Raw genomic sequence first — 24082 nt, 5'->3', positions numbered from 1 at the left:
CTGAGGTACAAGGCTGATAAATGCTTGGCTCCTACATCCTAACAACAGAATTGTGAACAAGAAACCTTGCAGACAGCCTAGAAGGAAAAGTGAATGGCTCACCTTCACATTTCAGACCTTGCCTTGCAAGCCCCCATAGGAGTGTTCCACAGTGTTCACAAAATGTCGGGCTCTTGTAGTTATAGACTTTAAATCTGTGAGGCATGTCTATTTTAAACCTCTCCTTGTGGATCTAAAAAGGAGCAACAGTACAAGCGTTTAAACTGCAAGCCCAGGTGAAAGAGCTCTACATCTGCTATGCTTTCTCTCTTCATCCATCCATCTTCTAACAGCTTCTTCCAATTCAAAGTTGCAGGGGAGCCAAAGCCTATCCCAGCAAGCAGTGGGAGCAAGGCAGGGTACACCCTGGACTGGACGCCAGTCCATCACAAGGTAGACACACAGACATGGAGACACTGATTTCCCAGAAGCCAATTAATTTACGAGCATGGTTATGGGCTGTGAGAGAAAACTCTTGCAAACACGAGGAGAACATACACATTCCACACAGACACCACTCCAGCTCCGCGATTAAACCTAGGGCCTACCCCAGCACTGCAAGGCAGCGATATTAATCACTGCACCACTGAGCCACCCTGCTAATCTTTCTTTGCTCTCCGTCTCAAACCTTAAAAAATATTTCAAGTCAGAGGCCAAGCTAATGTGTTACTTTTTAACACTAATAGTGTTACTTTTAAAATATCTGTGAGCTTCAGTGTAAGCCGCTTAATAAAAAAAAGCACAGAAAGAACTGATTAATTAATTTAATCAAATAGATTAATGAGCAGAAACGGTCAATGCAGCTTTTCTTATAAACTTTACTATTTTGAACCAGGCCATACACAAGACACAAAACAGTGACCTACAAGGCCTTTTAAAGAAACACATACTTAATGATACTCATTTTATAGTTTTGCATACCACTAATGTTCTTAGGGTGTGGTGTAGTACTTTATATATATTTTTAGTATTTGGTTTACGTGACTGTTAATGGTGAGTTAGGAAGTTCCCCAGTTACTAAGAAGAACTTCTATTTCATAATCAAAAGAATAAGTCAGTTTCCCTGGCCATGCATCAGAAGCCATTTCCTGGATCTTTAATTATACATATATAAATTGAATTCTGGCAAACTCAAATCCAGTCTAGGATTAAAAAGGTGGCTGGGGGTACTTTTTCACAAAACAAAGATATTTGTTTCAAGTGCAAACTTAGTTCTATTTCTTCTCCAAAATAAGGTGTCTTAAAGTTGAAATTTATATTTATTAGAAAAATATATAAACATGACACTGTGTATTTATTCTGTAAACTGCTCTTATGTAAAATACTTTTAAGTGTTGTATCTTTTCACAAACTTCATATAACAGTAAAATATTTGCGGAAAGTATTAATTGCATCCTTAACCATTTAATTATATCCATTTATTTTTTGTAAAGTACCTTTTGTACCAAATTTATTCACTGAAAAGTACAACAGTACACATCCTCACAGTCCATACCATTGTCTCTTTGCTGTTGACTGCAGATCCGGTACATTTGGCTATCACTTTGTCAATGCATTTTTTATGAATTGCAACATTGCACTCTAAAAACAAATAGAAAAAAAATGTTAAGTACACAGATGTTCTCTATCTTACAAAACGTGTGTTATCTGAATTGATCTCTTTAGAATGTACTCACGTCTGCATTGGTAGCCCTGTTTATTCAGACCCCTGAAAAAAATCCAATTGAAAACAGTCCTTCAGAAATACATTTTTAAATACATCAACAACAAACAAAACAAAACGTACAAAAGATATTTTATAAAATTCTACTGCAAATTTCCACAACCACAAGAATTGTCTGATTTTACATATAGCGCACCCAAAAAAAGAAAGTGTAAATGGAATGGCAAAGCAGTATATTTGTGAATACAGAAGTGCAACAATATAACAAAATTAATAGTGCATGAAGTTCTAAAACAATCCATACACTTTACCCATCCAAGTTTTGCAGCCTACATAGCTTCATGTATTGGTGTAAAATCAAATCACCAAGTCAGTGTCTTTGATGGCCGCCACTGGCACCGATACCTGCAAGGCCACTGCACCTCATAGGGCCCATTACCTTGGTGCAGAACACCTGTGCAGCTTTATTCAAGATGTTGACCAGGTCCCTGCACAGGTCAGCAGTCTCATTCCAGATGTGCTCAACCAAAGGCATTTCATATCATGGACATATATGAAATCTGTTGCTGTTGTGAAGTCTGTTGGACAAAGCGTGCTTTGCAGAGCCAGACATCACAAGACCTGGACCATGGACATGAAGGGAACCATGATGCAGTCTGACTCAGACACTGTCATTCTTCACTGCGCACTGAGCTGAATCTAGTTTTGTGAGTGGAGATGACGTTACTCCACCAATAATGAGACTGACTGCAGTGCTGCCTGCCCCACTGGAGCTGTAACTCATGGTGACAAATTGTAGCTGAAGTACTGGACGTATTGCTGGTCGACAGTGACAAATTTACGTAACTTGTTGGTGACTTTTTGCGGACGGATCCTTCGGTTGCTGGGCAGTGTTCTGCCTGTTGCAGCTGCTCCTTGAAGGTGACTACACAAGTGTGTGACCCAGACCCCACTGTCTTGTGTCAGGGTTATTACACTCGGCCGTCCTGTCATTGACGTTATGATTGGCATTGTAAAGTATCAGAAGTGCTGTAATGGTATTTCTGTGCACAAAAACAGTTGTTGGCACCTTTCTGGGGGCATTTCAGTTTGAAGCATAAAATTACATCACTGCATGTAAGCCAGATACTTTCCTGATATGAATTTGTGGTGGCTTAGTATGTGTCTTTGCAAGCTCCTCACTGCTACCACCACTGTTCCAATGAATAAACTGAGTCTGCCCTTTGCAAATGCAATTTAAGGACCTTATGCATTTATGCATTAATGCCCTTCTTGAATGTTTTCTTATGTCACCAGTTTTCATGTGAAATACATTTTCTGGACAGTATGTTTATACATGAGCCATATTTGTCACGCACAGTTTACAGTTTGGGGAAGTACATGCAGATTTATTTTGCAAGATATTCTTAAAAATAAAAACATACCAGACAAACTCGTGGCAGACGGAGCAGAAAGTGGGCTGAGGGAAGAACGTCGCAGTGAACTCATGGCACTTTACATTGTGAACCTTGGCCTGCTTGATAGCCCCCCTACGCTGATGCAGGGCAAAGAATCCCTCACTCTCACTCTCACTCTCACTGTGTCCTGCAGCATCTAAGAACAACCAGAAAAGGAAAAGCAATGCAAAATAAATCTAATAGAACCATAGTGTTTCAGACCAAATTACCCTTTTCTTGAAAAAAATCCTCTCAAGAAGGACAGTGTCTCAATCCCAATTTGGTTTAAAATGGATGTTCCAGACAGCCTGATCATATAACACTGAGTTATAAATACCAGAAACCACTATTATACTCCTTATGCACATTAATATTGGTACTAATTATATTGATATTGGCATGATCTACTTGTTACTTTTATATACCTTTATTTATTAACAACCTGAAATATTACTGAGTAATAGGGGTATTTAAAAGCCAAGGTAATTAAATAGAGGAACAATGCACTAAAAGACCTTAGTTTCTTTTAGACGGACACTTTTAAAATATTCATTATTGTTTTTCTAATCCATTGCTTAAAACTTTGAAAGTGTTTGGGTTTGGAGCTTCAGATTAATTAATGTTTGTAGCAACTAAAGAATTCAGAAGAAATATGATGAATGGGAAGATAAAACATTGAATGGAAAAAAAGCTCAGACAGGCAAAATAAATTAATATACAGTATTGTTGAAATGTGTGAAATTACACAGCTTAATACAGTGAATGATTTTGTCTGTAAAGCAATACCCCATAATGAAGAATACTTATTAACTTCAAATGTTTAGCATATTTTAAGAAAAATGGGAACTTAGACAGATATTCTTTTAAAAAACATACGCAGATGCTGCAACATGTTTTTGTACAAATGTTTATTATACACACTGAGGGACTCAGTCCTGAAAATGATTTGCAAAACCATGCCTTGGTTTTCAACTGTCTCCCGAGCCACATTATAATTCTACTGTACTGCTAGTTTCTCTCCAAAAGTGACATTTGTGTGGTTTAAGTGGAACAGCAAGGGGAAACATTTGGCAAACTGCCCTCAAGCTAGACTGGAAATTACTTACTGAAGGCATTTCTTAAACCAAAGGCTGACAGCTGCAATGACTGCATTTGTCATTGAAGTCATGCTATGAATAATGTTACTGCATGTCTTCTGTATTTTTACCAAGCAGAACATAAAAACCACACCATGTAAAATTAATAGGCTTACTGCAGTATGTCCCCTTCTTTAAGTTTATGAACAATTTTCACACCATCTCACAATCACATCAAGACAAACAATCTTCTGAAGAACAGATTTTTTGTGTTTGTATATTATGTAATCTAAGGGGTGTTCAGTTCATTTTCACAGAACAAAGATGAAAGTGAATATCAGAATCTATGAAACTTTGCAGAATTCTAATTTGTTGAAGCAAATGTTATTTCAGATGGAGGTGAAGGTAATGACAACGTACAAATTCAACTTAAACATTGTAAGCACTTCCTGGTCAATGTTATCTGATTGTCTCAACATTAAAAACACTGGAAAGCAGCTTAAAGACTCGAGCTTTCTTGAGACTCAAAAAGAGATTATGTTCACGCAACTTACCACTCTTCTCTAGAAAGTACCTGGCCTCCATCAGTAGGCGACCATGTGGTGTTAACTCAACCTGGAATTAAGAACATATCAAAGAAAAGCTTTTTGCTAATGTGTGTGTTTTATTTACTCATTTCCATCCATCCAGTTCTTAACTGCTTTATCCAATACAGGGTGGCGGAGGAGGCAGTGGCAAGCAACAGACGTGAGATGGTGTATAACAGTGCATCACAGGGTAGACTGACTCAAACGCAGACACACTCACACCAGGGCCAATTTCTACTAGAAGAGAATTAACCTATCAAATTTGCCTTTGGACTATGGGAGGAAACTGGTGTACCGAAAGGAAACCCATACAAACATGAGGAGAATATACAATCCATAAACATAATACTTTGAAATCTCAATACTGTTGAGATTATTAATGCCTTCATTTTGAACCATAGCTAGAGTAGTACTTTTTTCATCTTAAAGTAAAGTGATTTCCAAGCTACTTTATCCTCATTTTCAGTTTGTTTTATGGCGTTTGGACCATTATGTCTGCTGCAACAAGACTAACCTCTTGCAATCTTTATTTTGTTGTTAATAATTGGAATTGGATTAGCAATACTAAAGCTAACAAATATAGCAATGATGGCAACCTGAACAGAACTGAATACTATGTCTAAATAGTTAAATCTCTTTTTATATATTTTATCTCACTTTTTGTACTTCACATGACATCACATTTTCAATGCTAGAGAAAGGAGATGCACCCAATACAAACAACCAAAGTCTTTTTACTTATCTTTATTTACTTCTCTGTAATCTGTTCTGAGTAATTTGTTTTCTCTGAAACAAACTCCTCTTTAAAATACTTTGGTTTCTGAAGCGGAACAGAGATTCTTCTAGTACCCTGAACCAAAACTTCAATTTTCTTCACTCCCCTTATGCAACGTGAAAGAATTGAAAAAGAATTCAGGGCACCTGTGTTTGTGTCCCTGACTCTAACCTTTAGAACTTTAGATTACTCTGCACACTTAACACTCACCCAGTGCAGAACTGGTAGAGGTTCCTGCAGATGCCTAAAATCCAACTTAAATCATTTAGTTCCACATTATTTTTTGGTATTTCTGCAAAGTCTGAAAAACTCTTTTACCTCTGTTTGTTTCATAATTCAACCATGAGCTACTTGTTCTTATTAGGGATTGCATCTGCTCACGTACTGTATATGAATGATAGGCATTTATGTAAGACTGACTGATAAGTTTTTGCTCCATCTTGACTGCTACCACATGACTCTTTTCTGTTTCAGACAAGGACACTGCTTTGGCCTGCACCACTTTCTGTTTAATCTTTAATCTCAAGCACTTGTCTGCAGTTAAACTTTGTTTTAATAGCACACCACTCTCATTTTTAATGGCTGAATATTAACGTCCCTAGACTCACCCAGATCTCTAACTTTCCATTTTCCTTTTTACACCTGGTAGCCAGGGAGTCCAGCTGCACCGTTGCCTCTGACTTCAGCTCCAGTGTCTTATCCTTCACGATGATGTGCATCACTCTCCCTCTGTTAATGTGGGCGTCAAAGGTCGTGTTCCAGGGAGGGTACATGGTTGGCTTCTTTTGCTTATAGACCTGCCCCTTCTCTGTTCAAACACAAGAAATCAAACATCTTGAAGGGACTGATTGGCTGAAGAGAATAATATAACTATACCTGAGCTTGGATATGCACACATCCTTGCACTACTACAATTTGCCAGCAGAAACAAGCCGTAATTTTTCTATAGTGCACAGCATGAAACATCTAGAATGTTTCAGGAAGATTCTGGTGTTGTCAGATTAAGGTGGTTATGAGTAATCTGACCAACTGTGGGCATTACACAAGGAACAAAGAACAGAACAACCCTAATTTCTGGTGAGTTGTGAAACATGTAGTTTGACATAGTGGAGACTTCATTTTTTCAAAATCATCAAGGATAACCACAAGGTTTGTCACTAAAAGATTGAAATCTGTTTCCTTTTTTAAAAACAAAATATCAAATGTCTCTCAATTATTAAGATGTTTAAATATATATTTCATTTTCTGGCAGCAGATGTTACATATCCTAAACAGTTGGGTTAAAGTTTTGAAATACAAAACAAAGGCACACTGTAACAAGTAATAGGTTTATTCCATGCTGAAAAGAGAAGAAAGAAAACACAACGTTTTTGTTCATGGAGCCTTCTTCAGGTATCACCTGAAAAAAGCTCCATGGCCAAAACGTTGTGCTTTCTTTCTTCTCTTTTCAGCATGGAATAAACCTATTACTTGTTCCTTTGCAGCCTATGCATGCTGACACAGCTACCCACCTGAACTACTAAAGACACACTGTGCTGCTTTACATGTGCTTAAAAGTTGTATGGCATTTACAGTACTACTTGGAGAACAACAAACCAATGTGCAGGTAGTCAGCTTATAAGCACTATGTATTGCATGCTGTGCATATTTAACATTAAGTACTGAATGTACTACAGTATATTAACAAAAGTCACTAAGGTTATGCATGTCTCATCTTGGAGAGCTTAAAGATGTAGGCTACACTGGAAAACACATTCATGGAGAAAATGGAACATTAAATGAACCTGCAACATAGGCCATGTTGATATTTCCTGACAGACTGACTCAAAGCATTTCTTGTGGTTTACTACAGCACAACAGCAAAGCCTGCACATCAGTGAAGAGATGATCCTGCATCGATCTTAGACCAGCTCTGGCTCTTCAGCTTCAAACACAGTAATGCAAAAGTGACAGTATATACTGAGAGGAATAATCCTCATTTCTTTGACCTGAGGTCTGTGCACCTAGGACACTGTGGGGAGACACAGAACGCCAGTGCTACAGCCATATAAAAGAGTGCCATTTCTAAAGACGAGTTACTCTTTCAGCCTGGTACAATATGAGGAGACACACAAGAGTACCACCCCGATTTTAAGCCTACAAGAGATCTGCTTTACCATTGAATACAGATCAATTTCTAGCCTCCAGTGTGAAACTCTATCTCTGGTGCTTCTTATGGGGTAACATGGTAACATCCAATAAATTGCAAACAGAATTAAAATGGAACATTTCCACAGTATCAGAATTTTCTTTTCTTTTCAGTGTAATTTAACTATATTGACAAAGCAAGATGCTGCAAGTTGTTTCTTGTGTTTTGTAAAGAACGCCACACAGCCCACATCCACTAGAGGTCACAACTGTGGGTTTTCCAATAACACACAAGTGGGTGTGAAGCTGACTGTTCTTTAGCACTGTGTACAGAAGACGTGGACATCATTTCAGTTTCTGCTTAGTCTAATCACATTTCAAAATTGAGATAAATAAGCGTGCAATTTATACAGCAAGTACGCAAAGAGCACACATTGTGACTTCTTCTAATACTATCTTAGTGTACAGATCCCAAAAAAGTCATCAATGTACCAACTCTATAATATATTTTCAGTAATGTCTGACTGTATTATGATTTTTATTCAGAATAGTGAATAATTTTTATTCAGAATAGTTTTCTAGTACTAAAATATAATTACTAGAGTAATCATTAGTTTGCCTCTCAAAGTGTACATATATCTTATTACTACTAATCCATTTTGACCTATTTGAAATACCAGGCACAACTCTATCTCAAGCAAGTGGCTAGACTACCAATTATAGCTGACTCACAGTGCTTGGATTTAAAATTGGATTGGTCTTAAAATTCCTATATTAACCGATGTCCCTAATCTTAGAAAATAACTTCTCCCACCCCAGGCACCAGTATGACTAAAATTAGAGATGTTTGCAAAGCAACAGGTTTACTGTATCTATGAGGATAACAGCTCAATCTGAGTTGACACTACAGCAGGTGGCTGGACAACCTTTGAGGCTGGAAATGTTTAAAAAGATGACCAGGTGCTCACTCGCCCCAGTGTTATATGTGAAAAAAATATTTTGCACTCAATTAATTTAAGATTACATTTAGGCAAAGAAATGCATTTTCATATTGGTGAAACTGTTTACATTTTCATAGGTGATCTCCCAGGCACAATTTATCAGTTATCTGGATGCATTTTTAGGGACCAAAGTCTCCTTTTTATCTTCAGCTAAAAGAAATGTCAGTTCTCAGGCTCACCTGTGGAAGATTGGCTGTTATATGAAAGCAGTCTCACCTACCCTTGATTTAGGTTCAGTTCTGAGTGCTTTGGAGTGGTCAACATTAATGATGTTGAATATAAGCTGCTGAGCATTAAGAACTCTCTCCAAATGTAAATTTTGGCTTCTATGTTTTTCGACTTGTGTTCTGTAGTCTGTTTATTAATAATTGTGTTACGGGAAAATTAAAAATGAGAGGAACCTTGTTATCTTGGTATCCCCTTATTAGCATGGCGTCTTTTTACTTAACATTTATAAATTGCTGGTTCACAAGCCGATGTTACAACAGAGGTAAATATTTAAAACATGAATCCCCAACCCTGGTCCTTCAGAGCTGGTGTATCGACCAGGTTTCAGTCCAGCTGCACTTGTTCTGAATGTGATCTGACTCAGCTCATTGTTGGCTTAAGTAGACCAGTGGTTATGTTGACACATCATTTATATCTTTGAAACAATCTGGGGAAACAATTAAAATGGCAAACAGAATGCTGGGACGTATATAGTTAAAATCATGTTATGCTAAGAGATGTTATGCTAAAATCGTATAATGTAATACTGAGGCTTCACTGACAAACATTTCGTACACGTGGGCTGCTTTACAGCCCTTCCAAAGCTGCCACTTTAACATTTTGTCAATAAATAGTTAATCTGACTTCTCGTAAAAAGCAAAAATTCTAAGAATTATTGTATATTAAAAAACAAATATTGCAAATGGACAGCCAGGATAGTTTCAATATGACAGCTGCCGTCATTTATGTTTATCCAGACTGACTAGCGGGTCATACAAGCTTTATTGAGGCTGTACCTGAATGCATGCACAGTACTGAGAAGTTGGGAAAGTGAAAGTTAATTGACTGGGGATTGTTAGCCATCTAAAAAACGACATCTACGACATCTACAAAAATGACGAAAGAAAACAATGTATTAAAAAACACAATAAACAAAGGCTATCCCAATGCTTTACCTGTGTCCACTGCTTCTTTCATGTACACTGCACAATAGGGGTTAAGCACCTCCTCTTGGTATGGCACAGAGTCCAGCTCAAAGTTGGAGAATCCAATACGAAGAAAGGGAGACATTTTCTTCACTGCTGAAGGCCCAAACAACCTGCCCAAATGTCAAGGAAACAGTGAGGGTTGGGTTGGGAAGGCCTCATTTTATTATTAGCCTTTTATCTTTAACTGACAGTGGCCATTTGGAAAAATGTACTCACCAGACCAAACGGTGACAGGCGGTTTCCTTTCAGAAGGAGTAGGCGCTGTGGGGAGTATCTGTGTGAAAAGCCCTGCCTGTGACGCTGCTTCTCTTCTAGATAAACTCCATGGGCTTGCCCCGGTTGGGGGGCACTGGAGCCTGCAGTCACGTCAGCCGGAGACTCTGCTCGAGGGAACTCGCTGATGGCCACAGCTCTAAAACATTAGGGTTTAAAAATAAAATAAAGCCACAAAACAAAACCACCATTTTTTTTCACACTTGAAGGTTCTCATGAGTAGAGTTCTAAGATTCGACTTGAAGTCTGCATGGCATAAGCTGAGTATGACATAAGAAAATAATTCAGGCCTATTTATAGAAAAGAAATACAACACCTTTACAGGAATGGATCCAGCATAGCCTCCGTGTTACTGGTAGAGTTTTTCAGAGGCCAACGGAAATCTCAAACCCATCTGACTGTCTTGCACTGCTGTGCCTCCTGCCTAGTAACACGCCTTCACTGAAGTCTACCCCTCCGGGTGTAATCTTGTGTGATTCCAATAACTGCTGCTCTCTACCTAAACTCAAAACTGAGGAAACCTCCTGGTAGCATTTGACTCCAGGTTATGCCAGTTCAAATCACAGACATCACTGTAGCAAAACAATCACCAAAGGAAATTATTTCAATGCACAACAACAGCCTTAATCTGAAATAGGGAAGTCGGATACAGGAGCATTGGAGACAGTACTAAACCACAGTATAATGCACTTCTCTTTATGTCCTTGATTTTACTTTGTTTTTTTTTTCAATTTTAAATATGCATATATTTCTGAATAAGACGAATAAAGTTCGTATAAGAATGAATAAGTACCACAAAAGAGAAACTACGGAATAAAGTTTATACAGTATCTTAATTATTTAATCTCTTACCTATGAGATTTTATCACTTTCTTTATCACACTCTTCTCAGACACAAGGTGCATTGTGTTTCCAATCATTTCTCCTGCTCTGTGTATCATAGCAATGTCCGCTGCAGTTAATACACATACTTATACGTCAATGCCTGTATCCACTTAAAAACAGTTCTGAAATTTGGAATCTGTATTTAAAAGCGAAGTTAAACATTTTAATTTGAATTAGATGATCATTAAACCTCTATTAAAGCGAACAGTAGATGAAGTCCCATTAGACATTCTCCAAAACGTGAAATAAACCTTTCATGTAGGACCTCAATTGCTAGCATTTACTTTGACTGCATCTTCAGAAATATCACTGCAGCAAAAAAAAGCGTAAATCTCTTTGAGCAGCAGAAATCCTCTCAATGCTAACCTTTGATAACATGCAGAATAAATCCTTTGAACATTCTTAAACAATGCCAAAGAAAAGCTTCTGAACGCCTTGGTACATATTTTATTGGGTCTCAATACAAGATACAAGATAGCCTGATTAAATACAAGAACATAAAATATTTTGGGATGATTTAATTAACACAAAACTCCAACAGAAGATATCCTTGTCGCACCTCATTAGGCAGCAATGACTACTTCAACTAGACAGTTCCTGTAACTGTTTATCAGTCCCTCACTTGTGCTTTCACGAACTTCGATCCGTTCATCCCTACAGAACCTCTTCATGTCAAGAACGTTTGAGGGTTTTTCTTCCATGAACAGCCTGCTTCAGATCCAATCATAACATTTCAGTAGGATTTAGGTCTGCAATTTGACTTCACCAAACCAAAATCTGTTTTTTTTTCTTCATCAGCCATTTTGTTGTAGATATTCTTGTGGATCATTGTCCTGCTGCATGACCTACAGTATAGCTGAATGGAGGGCCTGACATTCTCCACAATTCGCTGATAAAATACTGGAGTCATGGTTCCACCAGTGATGGCAAGCCATGCCATCCAGGTTCTGAGGCAGCAAAGCAACTCCAAAGATTCCCACCACAATGTTTGACTGTCAGGACAAGGTTCTTGTTAGAAAGTGGTGTTTGGTTTACACTGTAGAAAACATTTCTAACTGCAGTCAAATATTCAACTTTTGACTTGTCAGTCCACAGAATAATCCAGTAGTCTTGTGGATCATCCAGGTACTCTCTGGTGAACTTGAAACAAGTGGACCTTTTAGAGGGCACTGGTTTCTTCCGGGTTTCCAGGCCTCCAATGAAAGCCATTCTAATTCAGTCTTTTCATGATGGTTGAGGCATGGGCATTAACTTTAGCTCCAGTCAGAGAAAAGGGGAGCAGATCTGTATATGTTACTCTGGGGGACTTTGTGCCTTACTGGATGATTTACTGGGGAAAATCCCCCTTTTCCATGGGTCTTAAACTGCTGGCAATTTAAAGAGACCTTTAAAATGAGTGAGACCATGACTCTGAAATGGGAACTACAGCAGTGCATCCAACCATTATAAGGCCTGTCGTCTCCAGTAAAAGCCATATAAGCATGTCAGTGGTGCCAGTGGTGCACTAACTTACTAGCTTCACATTAGGGCTTCAGATGATTTTAACATTTCCGTGAAAGGAAAGAATACAATAAAAGGAAAAAAGAGCAGGTCTTGAAAGTACTTTTTTCACAAGCACTTTCCACTTGAGGGCAGAGCTCAAGCAAAACATCCTGTCAGCTATAGTTTTTTTTTTAAACTAAAAAACCACGGGATTGAAAGGCCCACCTCTCTCACACAGATACTTCTGATGTTTACACTTAGACAAGCTAAGAATTACCACCAGAATCTTTTCTACAATCTGACACATAACTATCAAAAAACCACTGCGGACACATTTTTTAGCCACGCAATGAAAGGCATAAGACCGAGATGATACTCAGGGTGACAGAAATCAATGTTTTTCATGCTATTCATGTACTTTATTAGGGGAAAAGGTAAAGCCTTTTGTATTCTCTTTAATTATGATTTTTTTCAGTAGACAATGAGACAATGAAATATGTCTTTTAAGAAAGTAAAATGACATTTTTCAAAAACACAATGGAAACTGAAGAAAAAATATATGTCCAATTGCTTGTGGCAGCATATTAAAAGTATAAGGAGTTAACCTGAAAAAAAAAACTATCTTTAAATTATTATTTTGAACTGTACCAAATCTCTTTAGACTAGTACTGGATATGCTTAGTGCAGTGATATGGATAAAAGCATATACTGCTAACTCACAAATATCAATTTTCCTCCAATAGTATCTCTGGTAAACACTTCATTTTTCTTCATTGCTCTAAACTGGTAACAAGACCATCCTTTCTAAAGTTAAAACACAATAGAAAATTTAAAAATGCTATTACTGTCATTTTGAGGATTACATATTTGCACATACTTGCTGGTTTCCAAAACAAGTTTTAATAAACAAAATTAAAACTGTGTAGAATGTAAACACAAAGAACACACAGGAATGTTTGCTTTCAGGTGGAGCTCAGGTTTTATGTCACTTCAAGGCAGATGGAAACACTTTTACATCATCAAGCGTTTACCATCACACATTACACTTCAGAGTACAAACCTTGCTGTGAAAACACACAATCTTCTTAAAAATCAAAAATATGTCCTAAAGCTTAGAACTGAGGAAGTCATACTAACTCAGGAGATAATTGTATGTGTCTATTACGGGAACTTGAAAGAATAACTCCCGCTTAAAGAACGCTCAATAATTTCACTGTGATATGCTGTTCGTTAACCCAGCACTTCCTGTAGCTTTTAAATTACACCATGTAAACCACATTTCCTGCACATTTGTTTACTTTTGAAAAATTACACAGGTGGGTTCTCCTCATAGAAGACATTCTACAAGCTTGATATACATGGGTAGCATTGGCAACCAAAAGACAGCTCTGGGTGCTATCAACAGAGGATATATCTAGCACCAATCTGCTTAATTCCACCAAAAAAGTATTTTTAAGTTTATTACCACAGGGGCATAAACTGCAAAGCACAGCACAGTCATCCAGAAAATCCAGACAGAATCCAAACAAAACTTTAAAAATATCTTTGTTCATAATTGTTACAAATGCATAATTCATATTTAAATTGCATCCACCAAATGCAATGAGTGATTCATACTAATTAAAAAAACAACTATGATCAATGTGGGTTAAAAAACTTAAAAGTCAGCACACAGTTCCAAAGCACTCAGTAGAAAAGTATTGTTTGATTCCCAACGAAAACAACTAAAAAATGTATTGTAAGATTATTTTTTTGATATCGCAATGCGTCTTATATATTACACACAAGCAAAGACGAGCAAGCTATCAATATGACAGTTTTAATGTTATTGTCAGGATGGGATTTCACACTTAGCCATTGATGTTACACTTACTATGTTTATTCTGCTTTGTCATGACTTCAAAGAGAATTACAGAAGCTGCAGTACCTGCAGGTGTCTAGCTCTAAAAGCACACTTTGATTTGATCCTATAAAGACATTGCGAAGGGGCCGGCAGAAGGTCAGAAATGTTCAAAATCAATACACTGACCTTTACATTTAGAAACTTCAGAGGTGTAGCAACAATTGAAATCTATTGCCTTCAGAGGCTCAAATACAAGGCCAACAAGAACCGTAATGTACAACTTCCACTCCATTTGTATGCTTGTCGAGCTGCTGTAACAGCACATCCACTGGGCCACTTCTTAGCTTCTCATCACTGCTATATTAATCTTAAATCAGTCAAGCTCAAGGTTTTGAGCTTTTATTTTCAAAACGGAGGTGTGCTGCTTGCAAATTGTTAGCTTAAGGCGCTCTTCATTTAAGTCACGTGAAAAAAAAAAAACACTTCAACATTATTTTGAAAGGTCTGCTGAAACCTAATGGATGTCTTTGCCGCAGTGTAAATTGATAAACATATTTCATAAATGATTCTTCATTGGAAATGACCAGACTACCGAATAATAGTTTAGTGTTATTATAAAGATACATTCTTAAAAACCTGTAATGGATTAACAAAAAAAGAATACAGCATTGTAGTAATTGATCCCTACTAATGATGATTAATAACCTATTTAATCAATCATTGTTTTCATATATAAATATTTCATCAACTGACAATGTAATGTCAATAGCTTGTTTATGATGCATTTCTAAAGTGTCAGGTACATTCCCTATATTGTTACCAATTTATCTCCAGTCAGAGCAATCACACTGTAAATCCACCCATCCATTTTCGAACCGCTTTAACCAAGCGGAGGAGCCAGAGCCAGTCCTGGCGAGCAACAGGCACAAGTTGGGATATGCACTTGATGGGATGGCAGTCCATCACTGGGCAGACACAGACAAAATTCATCCAGGGCCAGAAAACTGGAACACCTGGATGAAACCCACGCAAACCCAGGGAGAACATCAAAACTGCACACAGATGGCACCCCAGATCCAGAACTGAACCCAGGGCCCCAGCACTGTAAAGTGGCAGCAGTCACTGCTGTGCCACTGTGCCGCCTTCAGTCATGGATATTGCTGTATTCACTTAAAAAACATCAAATTGGCTAAAGTTTAAATAACAGGACCCTGACCTGTATCAATGTTGGTGCTCAACATTAAACGAGCTACACGATTAATTAATATTTGCCAGAAAAATAATATACTGTAGCTTTATTATGCAGAACTGTTTTGATTCCAGGGGAAAACTAGTCTTGTTCAGGATGGTATTACATTATCTACATTCTTCTTAGAAAGGTTTATCTAATTCAAACAAGCTACTGTAAATAATATAACCACTTTTAATTTTGCCAGGTGTTGTCTTTGTAGTCCTTTTTAAATGTGTAACTGAGTCATCTTTAATGCAATTAAATGCTATTTTTATGCAATTTTTTTGTAACTGGGGAACCACATTTCAAGAGACAGGTAACACCGTTCAATTTTAATCCTAAACCAAACTAATTCCAAAAGTACAATGTTGCAAAACAAGTTGTGCTGTCAGGGGATGTAGAGACTTCTCATTAAATGATGATGTCATGCATCAGTAGCATTCTTGCTTTGATGAATGAAGAACTTATTTAGCAGTATTTACTTTTGCAGCAGTTGTGAGAAATAGCAGGGCTGATCAGCGACAGAAGAGCTGACCTCTCTGCATCCCTGCAGATGTGTTCAAGCGTTGATATTAATGAGAGACCCCCTTGTACAGAGCACAGCTGTTAGTCACATTGGCAGTCCTGCGATCAAAGGTGTGAGTCCTGAGAGATACCATCCATTATCAGAAAGCCACTTGTCCTGATAAAGGGCCTGGCATGGCAATACAGACCTTCTCCTAGAAGCATGAGGCACAAAGCGGGATGGAAATTATGTGATCTGGGGAGAACGCCAGTCCATTGCAGGGCTAGAAAAGGGGTAATTTAGGAATAGCCAGTCAATCACAGACAGCAAGCTGGATCACTGTGAGAAAATCCATATGAAAACATGGAAAAATCACACAGAATCCACCCCATGAATTGGCAGCAGTGATAACAGCAACATCACTGTGCTGCTCACAGATAGCCTCTTTTTAAAAACAAAAGTACAAAATGATCCAACAGGATGCAGGCTAATCTTACATAATCCTTCTTAGCAGTCATCAGAAAATGATTATTTTTAACACCAGTCTTTCAACACTTTTCCTGTAAATACCCTATGATCCAGCATGTTCACTTTCATTCATTCGCTGCACCTATTGTAACACTTACAAATCAAAATTCCAGTGATGACTTGACTGATATTATGCAGATTTTGATTAGCATGAATTTTAAAGCTGTTTTAAAGAAGGTGGCCAGGAATCAGTTCATTGACGTCACAGATATGTTTACATCTTTGACAAAAATCACAACAGTTCTGTCTGTGGGGACTTCTGCAAGTAAATATATACTAGCAACAACAACAAAAAAAACAAAAACATTAACACTTCCCTTTCTTGCACATAGCTAAATCCTTGTTTGCCTCTGTACCATTAGCCACAGCAGACTGTACATTTCATCTAGTGATGTACTAGAGAACTCGAACTAGTTTCTGTAGGACTACACTGAATTGTTCCCTGGTCAGATGTCAAAAGTCGTCCGTTTCAAATGTGCATCTATACACCTGCATCTACAAAACGCAAAACTTTTCGTGGGGTGGTAAAATACCTAAAAATATCCACAATAAAACACGTTGTGTCAGCATACTTTGACACCATTATAAATACTTCTAATTGCACGAGAGACATACAGTACATACAGGCAGAACTCTATGACTAATTTCTCCACTGCACATACGTAGTCTTTGGTTAATGGTTAAATATATTCCACATGAATTGCTTCACATTACATAGACCTGCATCACATTTCCCATTTAGTAAACAGTTAATCGTACCACATAAAACTTAACGCTCTTTTTCACCACATGTTTTCAATACATCGACCGAACTCGTTAAGTCTGAAGAAGGAACTTAATTCCACATTTGATGTAAAAATGGTAAAACAGCGCTATTTAAATGGAAAAAGACAGCTAGCAAACAGGAATCTAGTTAATTCCTCGACGTGTCGCAACCTGTGAAATCCAGACTTCAGCATCTTGACTTAATGTTGTTGTTAGTCGGTAAAGGATACTAATGGAAAAGTAAAACAACCCACTAGTACTTCATAATAAATATGTGTTGTTGCACAGACATCAATTCTAATCATAGCTACTTCTATACAATATTAAACTTTATCTGGTTCACCTTCTAGGGGGTTGAGGGGCGCAAAGTTTAAAAAAAAAACATATCAAAATATCTTTCTCCCACCAAACCTAGGTTAAGTATATAAGTTATTTTCATGCGAATCTGTGGTTTCCCTATTGCTAGACTATTGATAACGATATTAATAATAAAGTTTCAGTAAGAAACAAATCAGTAATTATCCAAAAGGGCGAATTGGCTTACCTTCAAAATTACCTCCGCTTTAATTTACAAATAAGCGAGCCACATTATTTACACAAAATACAAAATGTCCTCAGAAATATCGATGTGACTTGTCAAAACCATGGTGAAATCATTGTGCTGTACACTAACTGCTCACTGCTCATCACGATTGTTACAACCCTCACTTACTCCGACTTGTAGTTGACAGGCTGTGATACTATTGGGTACGACTCCGCCTCTGTCGGATTTTCATTGGAGCTCATAATACTCGAGCTAAAATTGACGTTTGTCAGAAGAGTTTAAAATGTGTTATATGAATAAGTTATTTTAACTGTAAAGCTCTTAAGAACGATAATGTCGCAGAGCGGAATAGCTTGTTTTTTTCTTTTTAACGTTTTGATCATCTTTACGTTACAGTAACAATTAAGAACAAAATATTCCCACACAGTATAATTTTGATGTGGTAATATATAATTATCTGAGGTTAAACAGATTTCTAAAGTATGACTATTTTAGAATGCATTTTTATGGGTATTTAAAATGCAAGAAAGATACAACACTAAAAGCAGTGTAAATTACGCGTTTTAAATAATCAGCTGGGGATAACCCCGTACAAAAATAAGTGTACATGTTCGCAATGATACAGAACATACTAAAAACTGGTTTATCTTGTACTTCTCATTCTTTATGACTTTAAGGGCATGATGGCAATATAATAAGGTAAACCCAACAAAGGACCTTAATATATAACAGACATAATAACAACAAGTAAAAACTAAAAGTAGTTGTTTTTTAATTCAGATCAATGATCCAGAAATCCAGGATAAATCTGTATTTTTCTGTATCTACAGAGTTCATTACTAACTGTGCAGCAAAAGAAGAAATATCCCAGTTTCCTTCTTATTCACAGACCTTTAGAAACTTTCTCAAAAAGGAAGGGTTTGGTTTGAAAAAGAAAGGAAAATATCCCAATAATTTGTGTCATCTTGATTCTGCAGGCCTGTTGTCTTTTAGTTTTAAGCAACTTCAACTCTCGTAGTTGCACACAAATAAATTAGGCCTGAGGAATTCTAATACAATTTTCCATGTTCTGTTGATGATAAAATCAGTCCACAGCCAACAATGATCAGAAATTGTACCACTGAGAGATGAAAATTTTGACCTTTAAGTGTTTTTACGAACTACCATCAAAATGCACAGATACTCTCATTTGCAAGTGAAAAGGTGCATGGTGGGTGCTGCGTTGTGGAAATGTATAAAAATATCTAGCAGTATGTGTTTCTCATTTGGAAAATACTGCCTCAGTTGATCATTTTTTCTTTCCTGTGTGTGATCTGTGATGAACACCCACACTCGACTGAAAACAGAAAAGGAACATAAAAATACTTCTTCAAAGCACTTATGGAGAAACATTCAAGAGATAGTTCCATGAGCTCTTTTCATTGCTTTCCAAGCTTTGGTGCGAAGGTTTATGTAATAATTTCTTCATGGGTTCTGTTGAAAAGCAGTTTCTACCACCTGAATTCTGTAATTCATTCTTCATTGCATCTTGAGGTAATGCTGTTTCTGTTGACTTACTGTATTTTGGAGAGATTTTCTTTTATACTCAAACTTTTAATTTGCTAAACCTAACCAATCCATTTCATTTGAAACACTGCAACACACTATGTTTAGTGCGGGGCAAAATATATATGGTACATTACTGCTAATCAGAATTGAACATAGTTTTACTAAATGAGTTTTTATCATTTGAATGATGTAGGCGTGATTTATTTTATTTAATTTTAAATGTGCAGTCCCTTGTTGAAGACACACTAGTTATTTTGATTTGCATATCACAACATTCTGAATATTCAGATGTTTCTTAAATTGCTTTTTTAAGTTTATATTATCTCTTGTGTAGCATTTTAAAAGGTGTGAATGCACATAATAATATTATCAAGATTCTCATGTTTTTGACTGTAGCTTAAAATATGGATTAATTGGATTTAAAATCATTCATGGATTTATGTCAGGATTTACTTTCCACTTTGATTTAAAAACCTTAGAAAGTAACTCTTATGAGCAGAATAAAAACTGACAGAACTATATATTTTCTATATATAATATTATATATTTTTTATATATATATAATGAAATATATTTGTAAAAAAAGTAGTATTAATTTGAAATGTGTTTTTGCAGATTGAGCTCAACTATAGTTACTGTATATGAATTGGGCATTGTGCTAGCCGATTCCTTACCTCTACAACCCTATGGGTAAAGAAGTGCTTACTCTTTTCCGTTTTAAATGCACTTCTGTTTAGATTCCACTTGCGTCCTGTGTCTTGTGTTTCACTGTTTATTCTGAAGAAATTCAGTTGTTCCTAGTTGAGGTGTCAAGACAGTTGATCAAAAATGTTGAAAAGGAAAATGTCAAGGGGATACCTCACAGAAAATACAAACCAGACTGCACTGTGAGTATTAACAGTCTTAGAGGTGATACAGCTATAATAACATATTTGTAACACATTTTAAAACTCTTTTGACAAATGTTAATTTGTGATTGGGTGTTTTTTCAACAGAAGCTCACCTACCTAGTAAGTACTGTATAGTATAATACCTAGTATAATTACCTAGTAATTATATTATACGAATTCACTGGGCATTTTAATTTTCAATACCCTAATATGCTTCAGTTAAGATATACAGTAGAGCACATATGAGTGTATTCACAGGGCATGCCAGCACAGTGGTTAGCAATGCTGCCTCACAGTACTGGGGCCCTGGCTTCAATTCCAGACCTGGGGTTCTGTCTGTGTGGAGTTTGTACGTCTTCTCCATTCTTCATGTAAGTTTTCTCCAGGTGCCCTGGTTTCCTCCCACAGACCGACAGCATAATGGCAGGTTAACCTGCTTTTGGGAACACTGGCCCTGGTGTGTGTGCGCACGTCTGTGTCTGTGTGTCCGCCCTGTGATGGACTGGTGTCTTGTCCAAACTGTATCCCGCCTTGTGCCCATTGCTTACCGGGATAGGCTCCAGCTCCCCCTGAGCCAGAATTGGAAGACGTGGTTAGAAAATAGATGGATGAATGCTTATGTTATTGACCAGAATTCTTGATAATGTTAACCTCCTTAACCCTCTTCAGGAAGTAGACTGATATTGAAATGTGACTTGCTTTTAAACATTGCTATACTACCCTCAGTCTTGTAGAGATTCTTAGTAATAATAACATACTGTACATACTACAATAATTATTGTCTTGCATTTGTACTACCTATCACTTGGTTTATATATAGAAGGGGACTCCATCACTTAAGTGCAGCACCTGGGTGAGGTGAAAAAGTCGTTGTGCTTCTGCAGACCTGCTACATAGCATTACCAGCAGAGAAGTGAGAAACTGCTTCACCACTTGAATATTTATTAGCAGTTCTGTATTAAGACGTAGAGTACCAGCAAGACAAGGCAATGTGTTGCAAATGCAATGACAAACCATTGTAATAAGCTTTCAGTTAGTGCTTTATTGTGTATTACTTTTACTTATAATCCTGCTACTTTGACACCACTAGTCCCTCTCTCCTTAGAAAAATATTGGATGTTGATACAGTACTTCCTCATTACTTCATATAACACGTATGAGGATAAGTCAACAAATAAAGCAAATCTTGTTAGTTATCCACAAAATAAACTTCACGGATTAGAAATAACATACATAACATAAATAAGAGAAGGGCATTTAGCCCACTGTTCTCCATTTTACATCTATACTACGCTGTGTAGTTTTCACTTGTGTCCTTTGATTCTTGTTTCACCGTTTATTCTGAAGAAATCCACTGGATTGACTTAATCAGTACCTTTGAATTCATAATCACAGCCATTCACATACAGTATGTCTTCCTGACACCACATGGTAAGGTTTTGGAGTGGAGTGTATTGACTGGAAATCTCCACTATCCCAGTACACGTCTGAGTTTCTGCATCCATTTATAAATGCAGGAGTTAAAGCCTGGTAAACTCCCATTATATCCGTTATGGGGCATATACTCAGATGTTGCCAACTTTTGCAAATAGCAAAGTGCTCCAAACGTGATAAATTGACTTTTTTTCCATTAACCGCCTTTCATAGCAGAACTCTTTAGTATTCTGCCCCCTGCTGGTAATGAAAAGCATTTGTCAGATTCTTTAGTGTCTGTACAGCTGGTACAATGCAAAATGCAAAACTATGTGGCCACTATGCCATTGCAGTAACCAAATCTCTTTATTTAATTCATGTATAACACATAGAAGATTTAGATTTATTACAATAAAAATCATTACAGCAGTATCCACTGCAGTTCATAAAGAACTACTGGAAAGTGTTTGAAATCAGGGTGGCATGGTGGTGCTGTGGTTAATATTGCTGCCTTGCAGCTCTGGGGCATGGGGTGCTATCTGTGTGGCATTTGTATTTCTCCCTATGTTTCTATGGGTTTCCTCTGGGTGCTGTGGTAATTTCCCACAGTCCTGGTTAACTAGCCCTGGTGTGAGTGTGTAATTGTCTCTGTGTGCCTTGTGATGGCTGGCATCCAGTCCAGGGTGTATCCTGTCTTGCTCCTGCTGCTTGCCAGGTTAGGCTCCAGCTCATTGGGATAAAGTGGTTATAAAATGGTTATAATTGGTTATAAAATGGATGGATGGATGCATGGTTGTCTGTCAAAATATATGTCATAACTGTAAAATGCAGATAGGGATTTTTAACAGATAGTATTGTAAAGGCAAAGTTTTACTAATAAATCCAGAATACTAATAGGAAAGTGTCATTCTTAAAGTAGATTTGCTTATAATATGTGATCATTACTACTTTGGGAGCTTTGAGACATGGTCGAATTCTTTTAACATTATGTATAATGTAGGGGTTTCTGAGTTTATTAATATTTCTATACTTTGCATAAATAATAAAACCATTGCATAATACAAACGCATTTGGCAGTAACTGACTCAAAGCCACATAATCACACATTTGATTTAAAACACAATAAGGTAGTCACAAATATGTTTGGATAATGAAAAAATATAGCAGCAGAAATGCAATGGTAACCAATACAGATGCTGATAAAAGCCATTGCTTAGGGGCAGTCAAATATTAACACAGGTGGTTCCACAATGCCCACGTAATGCATGCACCAATAAATCCAGGTTTCATTTTGTTCTTTTCAAATATATATATAATATATATAATGCTTTTTTTCAGATAAGTAAAATCACTGCCATTCAGTGGAATCAGAAGCAGTCTTAAAATTGAAAAAAAAAGTTTCCTCAAGCGAAGAAATAAAATCATAATTGTATTTGTGACAGCTGGCGACAGGGTTTGAGAAATCACCCATTTAAAGAAATCCATTCAGTACTGTAGTGCATTGCTTACATGTGGCCAGGGGAGAACACTACTTTGTTGTGCAGATTAGAGTACTGTACTAGTGTCCAGAATGGGGTCGTATTTGCAGTTCAAGTAGATTAGTGCGTATTGGGTCCCTAGGCAATTCTTGGTGGCTTTACATTTCAATGCTTCTCTTGTGTTTCAGGGTGTCATGACCTAACAGCAGCTGCATGGGACTGGAATTAGAGGCAGGCCGGATCCCTTCACCAGTGGCTCATACCTTTCACATTCTGATAGCCTGATTTAATGAAAATGAGTAAACAAGATCAATCTCATTCTTATTGGAATGTAAAACAAAGAAGAGATGGTGATCCACAAAACTGTACTTTAAAATACCTTTATAAACATAACAATTCAATTTCTTCAAATCTGAAACTCTTATCGGTCTTTTACTTCAAGAACCATTACTGTTTTGAAACAATCATACATTTTCATTTTGCCTGCCAAAAAAAAAACTTTTTTTGCATTGTGGCAGGACAGCCCCAGATTAATTTAACATCTCAGAGACGTTCTGCAAAGGAACTGTTCTTGGGACACGTTCTAGTTTATGTGCTGCCACAAAAAGAAAGCAATACTAATTCAATCGAATTTCAACAACACTTTGTTAAATGTTTGTTCAAAACTGTGGGTTTTGAGGAGGAGCCGTGGCAAACACCAGTAACAGTCAACCCCCCGTTTGAGGGGGCGAAGGCGCTGGTGTGTGGCTAGCAAAAAAAAGAGAAAAACAAAAAGGAGAAAAGGAAAAGGAAAAAAA

The 24082-nt window shown here is 37.1% G+C and overlaps 1 protein-coding gene across 1 annotated transcript in view; it reads right to left on the bottom strand.

The window, feature by feature from the left end:
* Positions 1-18124, bottom strand: part of prkcq (protein kinase C, theta) — a 32077-nt gene extending 13953 nt beyond the window's left edge. The window contains exons 1-9 of the mRNA XM_088645372.1: positions 17957-18124; positions 10117-10312; positions 9868-10010; positions 6185-6384; positions 4769-4829; positions 3127-3295; positions 1716-1747; positions 1535-1620; positions 103-232 (exon numbers count right to left, since the gene is read on the bottom strand). Of these exons, the coding sequence (XP_088501498.1) occupies positions 103-232; positions 1535-1620; positions 1716-1747; positions 3127-3295; positions 4769-4829; positions 6185-6384; positions 9868-9982 (793 nt within the window). The 5' untranslated portion in view covers positions 9983-10010; positions 10117-10312; positions 17957-18124. The remainder of the gene's footprint in view (positions 1-102; positions 233-1534; positions 1621-1715; positions 1748-3126; positions 3296-4768; positions 4830-6184; positions 6385-9867; positions 10011-10116; positions 10313-17956) is intronic.
* Positions 18125-24082: the final 5958 nt, after the last annotated feature.

This window comes from Lepisosteus platostomus, chromosome 9 (genome assembly GCF_059453375.1).
Source record: "Lepisosteus platostomus isolate fLepPlt1 chromosome 9, fLepPlt1.hap1, whole genome shotgun sequence".
Taxonomy (NCBI): domain Eukaryota; kingdom Metazoa; phylum Chordata; class Actinopteri; order Semionotiformes; family Lepisosteidae; genus Lepisosteus; species Lepisosteus platostomus.
Note: the sequence above shows the minus strand (reverse complement) of the source record. Positions and strands in the feature narration are given on the sequence as shown.